The sequence below is a fragment of the Hesperophylax consimilis genome, chromosome 22 (genome assembly GCF_061612785.1).
Source record: "Hesperophylax consimilis isolate HC1 chromosome 22, BYU_Hcon_1.0, whole genome shotgun sequence".
Taxonomy (NCBI): domain Eukaryota; kingdom Metazoa; phylum Arthropoda; class Insecta; order Trichoptera; family Limnephilidae; genus Hesperophylax; species Hesperophylax consimilis.
Window position 1 is genome coordinate 1,057,749 of NC_142857.1, and position 13,247 is coordinate 1,070,995.

General features: G+C 36.1%; 2 protein-coding genes across 3 annotated transcripts in view; one reads left to right on the forward strand and one right to left on the reverse strand.

Annotated features, from left to right (window-relative positions):
- Flo2 (flotillin-2) overlaps nt 1-13,247 on the forward strand; it is a 710,730-nt gene that overhangs the window by 383,765 nt on the left and 313,718 nt on the right. The gene's annotated exons all lie outside the window — the stretch shown is intronic.
- On the reverse strand, nt 9,574-12,055 carry LOC149412587 (uncharacterized). Of its 2 annotated transcripts, none has more exons than XM_089645641.1 (5): nt 11,532-12,055; nt 11,185-11,386; nt 11,015-11,095; nt 10,764-10,838; nt 9,574-9,954 (listed from the first exon to the last, which is right to left on the reverse strand). In XM_089645641.1, exons 1-5 carry the CDS (start codon nt 11,700-11,702, stop codon nt 9,590-9,592), a joined length of 894 nt encoding a protein of 297 aa, XP_089501767.1. In that variant the 5' UTR covers nt 11,703-12,055; the 3' UTR covers nt 9,574-9,589. The 2 variants fall into 2 exon arrangements, with proteins under 2 accessions (XP_089501767.1, XP_089501766.1); XM_089645640.1 differs by having other exon boundaries at nt 11,015-11,101.

The following is a 13,247-nucleotide window of genomic DNA, read 5'->3' on the forward strand; positions in this document are numbered from 1 at the left end:
TTTTTTGATTTCAAAAGTTATATATGTTTTTAAAGGATAACAAACATTTAAAATCGTCTAAATAATTTTAGTTTCCTGGTGATAACTAGATAGACGTGTAAAAAAATCTGCTTATTTAATCCAATTAAGAAAATGGTAGATAATTAATTGTAAAGTGCCGCCATATTTTCTTTTTATAAAACCTTGTCAGTCAAGGTGTTAAGAATGCAGGAATGCGTATTAAATTATGAAGTTTATTAGTTTCGGTAATTTAAAGCATTCCAAGTCATCGGATAAGCTTATCTAGAATGTACTGTTGTCGAATATACTCCACGCCTTTAAAAAAAGTTATGAACATTAGATTGTGTAACTAAAATTGATATTACTATTAAATATAGCCTTTTGCTTCGTAGCCCCTGTTTGCCAAGCATTTTTAATGTGGTGTAGCTATGATCAAGAGACCCGACACTTTATTTGGACATAGATAAATGTCATCAAGATTATGTAAATTAGAAAATCTCTCACCGGAAAGTAATGCCCTGAACAACGCTATCAGAAATTATCGTTTCTATGGAATGAAGAGCTATCATTATTGTATGCGATCGAGTGGCTTGCTAAGACGTTAGGTAAAAAATGATGTGATGATAAGGAAAGAAACGGATTTGGTCATGTGCATTTGATTGATTGTGTTGACAAATGATGACTTTAAAAATAGACCCCCCACGACTAAAAAAAAATCTAATTAAAAATAATAGCCGCGTTTGAACCAGTGGCGGCCAGCTAATATGTGCTCCCGAGCGCCGAACAACCAAGAAGATTTCCGACATGACTAATCACAATACGAAACTCGGTTCGGTTATAATATCTCATTCAAAAGGTACCTACTTATTAAGCGCGCTTAACTTGCAGACCGACTTTGACTTGTGCCTATGTTCGTAGCAGTTCGTTTTCGATTGCGATCCAAAATTTAACTGCTTTGTCGCATATTCTGTGGAACAGTCGAAAGCGTGGGTACATACCAGTTCATACTATTCTTTGCAAATAATACCATATCATGGACGGCGTTCGGGGTTTTACCACCACATCAGAAGGAACGGTTTATTCAGTAGAAAGTTAAACTAAAACGCGTATGTTTAATGTTATTGTCGATATCGTGGTTTCAATTTACCATCTGCTATTTTCAGCGAATGTTTCGCTTCTTCGATACAAGCATTTAAGATAAAATTTGTCATTAAGAGATGAGTGATGGTCAGATTACTTATTATCAGTTTAGTCAGTAGGTACTCGCCGTTGCCGGGCGCGGTCTGTTGAATTAAAAAATGTTCTTACTCTGCGAAAGTTTTTAAGTTTAATTGCCGGTTATATCGATCTTGTATATCAATTATTAATAAGGTATATCAATTGCAGGTTATACTAATTTATGATTACTTTTGTGTTTGTTCAAAGTATAAATTAAGAATGAGTTTGAATGTGGAATACATTAAGAAAAATAGGTCGAGTTTTGAAAACAAAGTGATAATAAAAAATGCCGGTCCACCTAAAATCTGAACTGATAATAAAACAAGAGTGAAAATCTGGATCGAAGAAGTTTACTCGATCATTTAACAAAACAATGTATAACAAAGCTTCGTAGCTCTGTGCATGTGATCAATTGAATAGTTTATTTTGTTTTACGTGTTTAATTTACGATGTTGATTCAGTTTGGACAGTCAGCGGTGTTACTGATGTAACTCACCTTTCTTAAAAAATCAAAAAACATAATTCTTGTCATTTACATTTCCAAAAAGTTTTGAGCTTACAGGTTTTAGGAAAAGTTGACACCAGAATGCAATTGGATTCAGGCTACCGTGCCTAAGTTAAACACCATAATGAGTTATTTAATAAAAATCGATACAGGTCAAATTTCCCAGAACATGATTTCAATGAGACGTTTAAAACGTATGACTTCCTAAATAAAGTTCAGTAAAAGTGAAAGATTTTTCAAAAGCTAACGGCGCTTTATCAATTTTACAAATTTTTTATAGTACTTGTTTATTAGAAGACTTTCCCGAGACTGTGAAATTACTAAAACTTTTGTGCACCATTCATGACCTTTGGAATGACCTCAGTTGAAAGCTAAAGATGTTTCTCAACGTTAAAAATAATAAATCTTTTTTAAACACGTTGAGCCAGGACAGACTGAACGCATTATCAGTGTTAAGCATTGATAGAGGTCTTCGCTAAACAAAAGGAGCAGAGAATTGAACTTCTTTATAAATAGGTACGTACCTTTATTTAATTTATTTTATGACTTAATGTTGTAATCCGGTGAACCCCCATATATTTTGACCACCGGCCGCCACTGGTTTGAACCATTTATTCCACACACCAGAGGTCGTGAGTTCGTATTGGTCTTACGAAAGAAATGGTTTTGTTATACCACACACCGATTCAGGCAAACTAAATTACCCAGTGCCTTGTGCAATAATTATTTAAGGTCTACGAGGCGAAATACTAAAGGTGGCTAAATCGTGGTGAGGGAAGTGGCTTCATTCTTCTTCTTGAACTAAATTACTAATGTCCAAAACAATGTCAATTTCGAAGATAGCAACTAGCTAAGGTACAAGGGAGTGAGTTTTGTATAAACTGGGTCATTCGTTATTTAGTTATCAGCAATCACACGGAGAAAAATTATCCTGTTAAAAAATTGACAGTTTGCCAACTTCATAATAAAATATTAGTCATTAAGAATATATCGAGAACACTTGTTATTTTGCTAATACAGATCATGACGGAATGCGACAATATCCGTATTTGTACGAACACGTGTTCCGCCGTTCTCATTAAACATTCGCTTTAGGAACTCTTTCAATTCATTCATTATATTATTATTATTATTATTATCAGTAAGTTTTATCCTATCCGTGCAGACACATAAATCCAGGGTCGAAAGTTCAACATCGAGAAAATTTATTACATTTTTGGGATCAAGGGAAATAATTTAATTCTGTTATTCTAAATCCTAATGTCCATTGCCCACTACCGCAAATCAATCGAAATAACCAAATAAAAATATGGCTTACCGGTTATGTTTCGCCGCATATTCTTATGGAGAAGACAAACTGATTTTCTGCACAATACGGATATGTACACTGCTATAAATACTGAGATATAATAATTATTGCAACATTAATCTCTCTAGGCTTTGTTCGTTTGTCAAAGTAGGCCAATAGTCCGGTTGTGAATCATCCAGCAGGTTAATCAAACAAAGGTGTACCGCGCTAATTGACTTATGCAAGTGCAGATCTGCAAATAGCACCGAAGTTAAGTCACCCATGTCGCTTCCTTCCGAGTTACAAAACCTGATGATGGGTAAATACAAGTACGTGGTGAGTACGCGGGCATGTGGTGTACGTGACAAACTTGGTATTGAAAAGCAACATTCAGGGGATTGGACACCGGCACGTGAACATAAGATATCTTCTATGATTTATTTCCTATTTGGATGATACGCTATCAAACGATGTAATATTCTAAACCGAAGCGACATTGCTGAATAAAGCAACCAAACTCAGTTCTCGACCCCCGACGACAATAATAGCTGAAGAAATAATTGCCTTGAACGATGGCGCCAAAGCCAAAACCTTTTCATATTCTCATAAATGCATAGAAACTGAAATCCCAGGTCATCCCACCCTTTTCACACATATTTTTTTAGCTAAATTTAAACCTATTCCTTATAACAGTAATAACTTAGCGGCCAAATATATACGAATATGCAATATGGCGAATTCCTTTTAAATTCATTCGAAAAGATGCCAATCATCTACCCTTAGAAGTGCTGTCAGTGTTTGGAATTTATCAAGCTTTCTCGAACATAGTTTCACCAGAACAAGCAATTAGTTTTGTCCAAGTATTATTATTTTTAGTAACCGAGCCTGATGTATTCTAGTTGCAATGGTCAATGTAATGTACCGGTTATCGTTGGATGCAGTCATAATAAACATATCGTCGGATTCTTGGAATACTGGAACTGGTGGCATTCCTACTAACTCTAGCAACCCACGGCTTGTGGTCTGACGTAACAAATGTGTTTACCTTCCGTTTCGATCGAAATTATTATAATGCTACGTATAAAATTATGGGAAACAACCGAAATTTTCTCCCGTTTATACATTTGATTATTTGTACGCAGCATAATATGTTACAATTCTCTGTGTTTGCCAGCCACCTGATTTTTAAACCGACCCCTTGGTACCTGGTGCCACACTGTCTCTTTTGACTGTCAAACGTTCTTGATGTCTTGGTGTGCGTTTTCTCCCATTCGTTATTCATACATTATACATCGGTTCGTATTATACTGCAACTGTCATTTGGTATAAATGTCACTAATTCATAAAATAAAATGTTAAAGCTTCGACATTTAAAATAAAACCTTTTCGAAATAATCAGCAGTATCAACGATTAACATTGTACGAAAACTGCATTATAACTTCCTCAAGGATTTGATTTGGGTACTCAACTCCATATCATTTAATTAATCCTTTTTCCATCATGTTCTGAAAAAGTTTCCGCACAATGCAAACCATTGCTACTTTCTTTTGTGTATTGGTTGTTTCGTTCTGTTTGACAACCTTTTATTATGTTGTTATGCTTCGTGTTCATTAATATTCCAACTGACTTCCGATATTTCGCCTTCTTTCTTTCAACACTAGTGTTTCGAATTTTACGGATATTATGTTGACAAACGGTGTTTAGTGTAACAAAAAGTGTGCCTGGCAAGGCCACTCGTGATGAGACGGTTTAAGTAACACATTTAGTTGAATGATTTCTTGAAATTTCCACCGCAACATGAAACTGTGAGAATATTTTGTTTTTTTTTTAGTTTTGCTTTTGTTTTCTTCATTTTAAAGTTTAGGACAGTTTTTTAATCTTCGTGATAAGTAGTAAGGACTAAGTGTGTTGTTCGTGTGTGTATCGGTCCTTGAAAGGGTCTAAATTGGATATAAAAATGATACAGAAAAAAATCACATGATCAATATAAAATGATATTATATTATTGTATATTTGCGGCACTTTTCGGATTAGAAGATAATACCAACAATTGGACATGCCAGTTCCACCGGCTGCGGTAACTTGGGACTCGGTATTTACATAAAAACTAATGATGTCAAAGAAATTTAAAAGATAAATAAAAGACGACGATGCGACGTGCAACTTCACACACTGAACTTTAAAAGCATTCTAAGTTATGCGATTATTATCGAGTTCATATTTAATTAGTGTTTTTAATATGCCACTTAAACCAATCAAGGTGATTTCACCTGGCAACATTACTACATATTATGTGTGTTTATACAACCACACCGCCATCAGATTTGGCCCATTAATTGCACAAGAATGTATTAATCGTTTTTATGAGTTCGTATGTATTAATCATTTTAATATCCACGGAATCATCATTTCGAAATCTTGTCCAGTTTTGTAATTACCTTACTGAAATGATTCGACGTTTAAATGGGATTTAGCTGGGCATTATATTTTAGTTTTATTTTTAAATGACTAGATTTTGTGATTTATAGATTGCATAGCGCATCGTGTTCATATTCAATATAGAAATGAATATTTCAGGGAAGCCCATTTGCACATTTCTTGTGTGATTAATTTGCATAATTTGGTAAATGTTATTGTTTAAATATTTAGCTGCTTATTATGTTTCGACAATCAGCGTCGTTTGTTGGTATTCAAGTGGTTAAGGATGCAATGATTAATGTTCCTAGGAAATCACAGGTTAATGATTGAAAGTAACCAAACCGGATTATGTAAAACGTGTTAAAATACATGTAGCATCGAATTTCAGAATTACATACTTTGTTTTGGTTCTACCTTCTTACAAGTTAATTTTTTTATGTATTTTTATAATTCTTGAATATTGAAGCAACAATTTTACGACCATTATTTAGCTACCTTCCTCTGCAAACATTATTATTCGATTTTTTGTTACTACCAATAAAAGAGGCATATGTTGTTTAGGTTGGCTCAAAAAAGGTGGAGCTCAAATGAATTACTATAATCATTACAAAGCTAGGACAGCCAAACAACTCCATCCTAGCATACATTCATTACTTTGTCCACCTTCACCATTTTATTATGTTATTTTGACTCTGGAGATGACCTCACATTGTCTTCGGATCTCTTCATTCGTAATTCTAGCCAACATGGTTTTAACGCACATACGCCTACACAATCCTACGTTAATCCTACTTTAGTCCTTCCTCTGTCGGTTCCACGCCTCACTACCATACATCAGCCCTCGGGGTTGGTACCAGAACTCAACTGTGAATGTGTCTGTCAGCCTCGATTCCTTCATTTTATCTTTAGCTACTACCGCATTCAGCTATCAAATAATCGAATTTCCTACGTGCATGGTTCTTTCGATGCCCTTGTCTGCCCTCCTTTTTCTTTCGATAGTACTTATACATTAAGTTCCCACACCTCATCCAGTTTTTGGGGTGTGTTGTATAATCCACTTCATACCCCTGTTATGTGACCCTCAATAATAGGTCAGCTAGTTGGTCAGGTGTTCACAATGTTGAAACACTTACCACAAACCTCAATAACCTGTTTGATTTTAAAGGGCTCGCACTTTGCAGTACCTATCGGCTAATCAAATCGGATATTAAAAATTCGGCGATGTTGATATTCCCGCCTCGTGATGATTCGAAATCGTCATCGGTTCATCAGTATACACTTTGCGCCGCAGAGAAAGTAGTTTCTGAAGAGTCCGAGCCGCAGCGCGTTTTGCAATAGGAGAAATGGCTAATTTAAGAGGTTATAGTGCCATTACTAGACAAGTTCGGTTCCTTTGGATTCCATTGGCACAAAATGCATTCATGGCTCAAGGGCAATCGCTGAACTGACATTGATCACTGATGAAGCAGTTGTGACTATTTCTGCATGCCGTATATTTTGTGTTGATATTTATTTACCCGAGAGTGTACTTCTGTTGAACACTTCGTTAATGCATTATTCACCCATAATATAGGTAACATCAAACTGTGCATTCTAGGCGACGTGCCACGCAACGTTTACGACACAACTATATGCATTCAATTATAAATGTCTCTTTGTATTCCTGTTTATGTAAATATTCAATGTTTGACTAACGGTTTAAAGCAAACTTCTTCTTATTGAAGGTCGTTAAGTAGAATGAAACAGACAGAATTCCTGTTAAGGAATAATTGAAAATTTCCACAAACCCATGAAAATCAACAAAATCATCCAAACCTTCGATTCGTTTATCACTAATGCACAGTTTTTCGCATATCAAGAACGTAATATGGGCTGACAGCTAGCACAACAATTCACTTCCACGTAACGCACTCCGAGGTAAATTTCAACAATACTCGCGCGCGCTCAGCGTAGCCGATATATTATATGCCGTTACCATTGCTGCCAACGAGAGACTGACACCCGTATTCAGAGTCGATCCTTTAGTTCAAGAAACCTTCCTTTCCTTTAAAAAACACCGTTTTATATTCAGAGACACGCCTAAAGTCGGTGTGACGTCACTTAGTAAGGAAGCTACCTTTCTCAAGATTTCAAAAAATTTTGTATTCAGAGACGTCACTATGGAAGTCTCTACGACACTGCGCACGCGCATACTTGCTTACTTTGACTTTTAGCTGTCAAAACTCGAGGTTGGTGGGTAGGGTACCTTTGCCTTGCTAAGTCGGTGATTTGTTCCCAGTTGTTGCGGTTGTTGCTGTTGAAAACATAAAACAATGGAGATGCAGATTATGGAAATGGAGATCATGGAAATGGATAACGAGTTTTTGGATTACATCGTTGATCCATACAATACACGTGACGACGTTGGCACGGACAATATGGGCAGCGTGCGGCGTTATTTACGCGATTTTGAAAATCCCGTGGAGTTTTACAGTGACCGGCAATTTAAGGATCGTTATCGGTTGGAGAAAACAACTGTAATGCATATATTAATTCCTCTATTATTTCCGAATTACGCTTTAGTTAATAATAGAGGCTTGCCCATACCTCCTGTTATTCAGGTAGCTATCGCGCTGCGATTCTACGCTACTGGTAATTATCAGGTAAATGCGTCTTTTTTACTAGATATCTATTGTCAAATTATGTTCTACTTTTGTGAAACGAAAATATTACATTTTGTGATGCTGAAACTTGTTATTTACATTATGTCTGTACTGATTTGAAATCGACAAAGAATGAAAGAATGCATATATTATTTAATGAAAACATGATGTCAACCTAAAATTAACCAGATGCCCTTAGATGTACAAAATATCTAGATGGAGTGTTCATCTTGTATTATTTTCAATGTTCATTAACTACCTACATATTTTTATATGATTCCAGATTGTTGCGGGAGATCTACACAAACTGAGCCAACCAACCTCCAGCAGAGTAGTGCAAAAGATTTCCTCCAGATTGGCGCAACGGATAACTGAATTTATTCATTTTCCTCAACGGCCCCAGGACTACGCTGAAAATCGGAAACTCTTCTATTCAAGAGCCCAATTTCCAGGAGTCGTCGGATGTATTGACTGTACACACATTGCCATCAAGAGCCCAAGCCGAACAATAGGGGAATCTTTTCGCAACAGGAAAGGATGGTTCTCCTTGAATGTGCAAGCTGTGTCAGGTCCACGTTTGGAATTTTTGGACATAGTTGCCAGGTGGCCTGGTTCTACCCACGATTCCAGGATATTTCAAAACAGCGCGTGCCGCCTAAAGTTTGAGGAGAAAAGGATTACAGGCATTCTTCTCGGGGACAGCGGATATGGCCAGACAAATTATATGTTCACACCAGTATTAAATCCTGCAAATGAAGGGCAAGAAAAATATAATAAGGCGCAAATTTCCACACGGAATGTAGTCGAAAGATTATTTGGTGTATGGAAGAGGAGATTTCCTTGTCTGAGGAGGAAATTAGAAAATAAACTAAGTAATACTACAAACATTATCGTTGCGTGTGCCATTTTGCATAATTTATGTATATCGTCAAACGACCAGCATTTTGGGCGGTTTGAGGGTATAAATATACCTGTCAATTCGGTGGTGCAGTCTGCTTCAGGCAGAACGATAAGAGATGCATTTATCCAAAGACATTTTACGTGATGTGTAATGAACTGTGAAAGGACACCATATATGTAATGAATAGTGACGTCAGTAATTGTGCCGTGTAATGAACTGTGAAAGGACACCATATCTAATGTATAATAATTGTGCTGTGTAATTAACTGTGAAAGGACACCATATATAATGTATAGTAATTGTGCTGTGTATTGAACTGTGAAAGGACACCATATCTAATGTTATGACTAATGAAGTCATATTTTTTAATGCATAGTAATTGTGCTGTGTAATGTCATGCTGTGAAAGGACACCTTATCTAATGTAATGAGTAGTGAAGTCATATTTTTTATAATATGTTATAATTATGCTGTGTATTGAATTATGAAAGAGCACAAGGGTTTATCTTAAATATATACCTATGTATGTATTAATAATGTCCATTATCAAAAAAATTGAAACAGAATGGAAAATAAATAAAACATTTATTGGAGATTAATATATTTTTTATTCATATTTATTTATTGGCGAGCTCTTTTTCCAATTCTGCCTTCGCTCTTCTTATTTGTAGTTCTATAAGTTCGTTCTGCAGACGAGCTCCTTTCGACTGCTCCCGAGCAGTCTCGATCTGCTCCCGGGCAATCTGCTGGGCAGTCTCCCTCTGCTCCCGGGCAGTCTCGATCTGCTCCCGGGCAATCTCCTGGGCAGTCTCCCTCTGCTTCCGGGCAGTCTCCTTCTGCTCCCGGGCAGTCTCTCTCTGCTCCCGGGCAGTCTCCATCCTTACTACGTGCATTTCTTCATCGTACTTTGTTAGATTGGTGCTTCTGAGGCAACGCACTTGGCCCTCGTCCCGAACCACCTGCCCACTAGATGGTATCAAGTCTGAAACAACACAAAATTACAAGCTGATTAGTGAAACAACACAAAATTGCAAGCTGATTAGTCATCAATGTAAATAACAGGTTTATTTGTGTAAATAACACTCTGTGCCCCATGACATAGTGCACAGTCGGGAAACACGCCAAACACGCGCCCAACATATTTATTTATTTACACAGTAAAGTAAGTAAGTGTAAAGTAAATATAAAGTGCAAACTATAAATTACAAGTAAAAATTAAAATTTAAAGTAAGAAAAAAAACAGTAAAAATGTAGAAATATAAATTATCTCTAAAAGGTACCCACAAAGATTTAAATATAAAAAGTAAGAAATCCTGGATTATGTCATCCGATTTGATAAATTTTTCAAGTACCTATGATTTCTAGTACATTAAATAGTTTTGGAGTGCAGTACTGGTAGGAATATTATGTTTACATGATGTATTATCGTGGTACCTACTAGCAAACAAATTAAGTTTAATGCATCTTTTGTATGAGGCCAGATTACCGACGAAGTGATCGATATTAGCATATTCATTGCATGTACACGGATGACATTTGTCATCAACAGCTCGGCTGTGGAACGATTTGCTGGCCTCTGTTTTTCCTCCCTCCTACAACATTGGTCTCTTCAAGACCCATTTTCACTCCTTCCTCAAAAACATTCCCCACACAGCATCTTCAACAGGGCCCCTCTTTCTTTATGGTGGAAAACGAGAGGTTAAAGTAAAGCTCTCCGAACTCCGAGCATTATTTGAACCTTTGTACGAAAATGCAAGTAATCACAGCAAATAGAGAGGTAAATATAGTCACCTTTCTTGGCTATAATGCGACGTGTCTTCGTCTTGAGCTGGGGCGTTGAACTTTCCTCCGGTGTTTTTGTTATATCTGAAAATTAAAAACACTTTTGCAATATTTCTATCTCGAAAATTATTTAAGATTTAGCATGACAACTGATAAAATTATGTAATAAGTTCCTACAGAGAAATGCGAACACTACCATCTAACAACAAATCACATTTTGAATTGATAAGAATCAATTATATTATCAAAAATTGACTTACCAAACACCGGCACTTCCGTCGACTGGTCAGTCCATGGCATGCTGAATAAAGCAGACGTGCTGGTGCTGGGCACAGCGGTATCTGAAACTTAAAAAATACTTTATAAGAAATAAGGTCAAAGTTAAATAAACAAGTAGCCAAAATATTTCACATAACTTTCTTAAACTAACCGCGATCGCTGTCGTTGCTAAAGCTCAGTTCAACGTTGGTGGCCAAGTCCAGCACGCTGTCAACGGGATGATGCTCATCAGAGACAGTTGGCGACAGCCTGCCCCCTCCCGTCTTCATCCTGCTCCTCTTTTCCTCGCAGAGCTCCATCTTCCTTTTTGACTTAATGTTGTCCCAGCATTTCTTAAGCTGCGCTTGGGTCCGCTAAGAAGGAATTCAATAATACAGTATTATAATAGTATTACGGAATCGGAACAATAGAAGAGTATGTATATGAATGAAAAAAGAGTATCCCTGTGGGGAAACGGCGTGATGGCTAGTTAGTATTTCAATTACAAAAGATACAAACCTTTTGATTGCCGGCGATTGAGTTGAAATCATCTGTCAACTTGGCCCACGCATTTTTCTTCTCGCCAAGTTGCAGATGATTAGTCGAAATGCTGGCAACGGCAGGATATGTGTTTATTAAATCTAATAAACATTGCCTTTCACTCGGCGTGATTATAATACGAGAATTCATTGTTTAAAAAGGAAACTTTCGAGACACTCAACTGAAGATGTAACAGAGACTTTTGACAGGCCGATGTTATTTACTTATTTACGACAGACGCTTGAACTAAATCCATAGACAACAGCATAGATAAACACACAGATTGTCCCAAAACGGGGCATGTTGTTTCCGTAGAAGCAGGACATCGACAAGTTTCGGATGACGTCACACCTTTCTTTCGGCGTAGACAAAAGGTCTCTACCTGAGGAAAGGAAGCTCAAAGTGTGGACTCTGTATAGAAGCGTTAAAGGTAAGGACGGTTCTTACCTTTGCTTAGGTAAGGCTGACACTTGACTTAGACAACTTTAAGGATCGACTCTGAATACGGGTATCACTCTATGTTTGAGTTTTTTTTAAGTTTCACTTATTTTGATTGTCTATTTGGCAATTAAACCGTGACCTGCGGCTCAGCTGTTCGTGTTATTATCTCATCAGGCAATGTCAATTATTGAAGAATCGTAAAAGTCGTAAGAAACCAGGTGAAACGGTATAATATGGACTTTGAATGCCATCACCATAGGGTAACGTTTAATCGATTCGTTCGTCAAATATCCTTTTTTTAAATTATATTTATTCAAGAGAATTTTTTACAATGTGTGATATACATATATATTTACTAGTTATAAGATAAAAGATATTATGATATGATTAATATTTATTATTTTTCAATGTTCTCCCATAATAAGCAATTGCTTGTGTGTATGGGATGAGGTATTATTTGTTTAGTTTCTTAGATTTATTTTATTTTTTAAATGTTTGTTGTTGTTGTTTTTTTTATTATTTTTTTTATTTAGTTTAGGTTTTCAGTATATTTTTTTAATTGTGTTTTGAATTCTTTGAAACTATCATTTAGTGATCTTATATTTTCTGGCAATTTATTGAAGAAATTTGTTCCTAAGTATTTGTAGTTTTGCTGACTCAATGTTTTTTTACAAATCGGAATTGGTAACATGTATTTTTGCCTGAGATTTGCTGTGTTTTTGAATGGTACGGTTTTGTTTAGGATATCATCTTTGTAAACTTGTAAGGTTGAGTGATACAGGAAAAGAGTATTTAATTTGCTGACTTTAAATTCTTTGAAAATGAGTTCAGATGAATATAAAAATGATTTCTTTAATATTATTTTAATTATTAGTTTTTGCGCAATGTAAAGAGGTTGTGTGTGAGTTTTATAAGCGCCCCCCCCATCCTATTATACCATATTGGATTATGGATTAACAGAATGCGAAGTACGTCATTCTCAGTAGTTCTTTATTTAGAATATGTCTCAAGCAGCTAAAAATAAAGGTTAATTTTCGTACTCTGTTTTTGAGAATGGTTATATGTGGTATCCATTTTAGTTTAGCATTGGTCAATAGTGATCCCTAGATATTTGTTTGAAGTTTTAATTTCAATATTAGTACATAGTAAGTTACAGTGGTGTTGTTGAGTGTTTGGTGCAGAGTGAATTCGAATGTTTCTCGTCCACTTTTGCTCCTTTACGCTATTAATCTGGGCCGTACGATTATTATATTA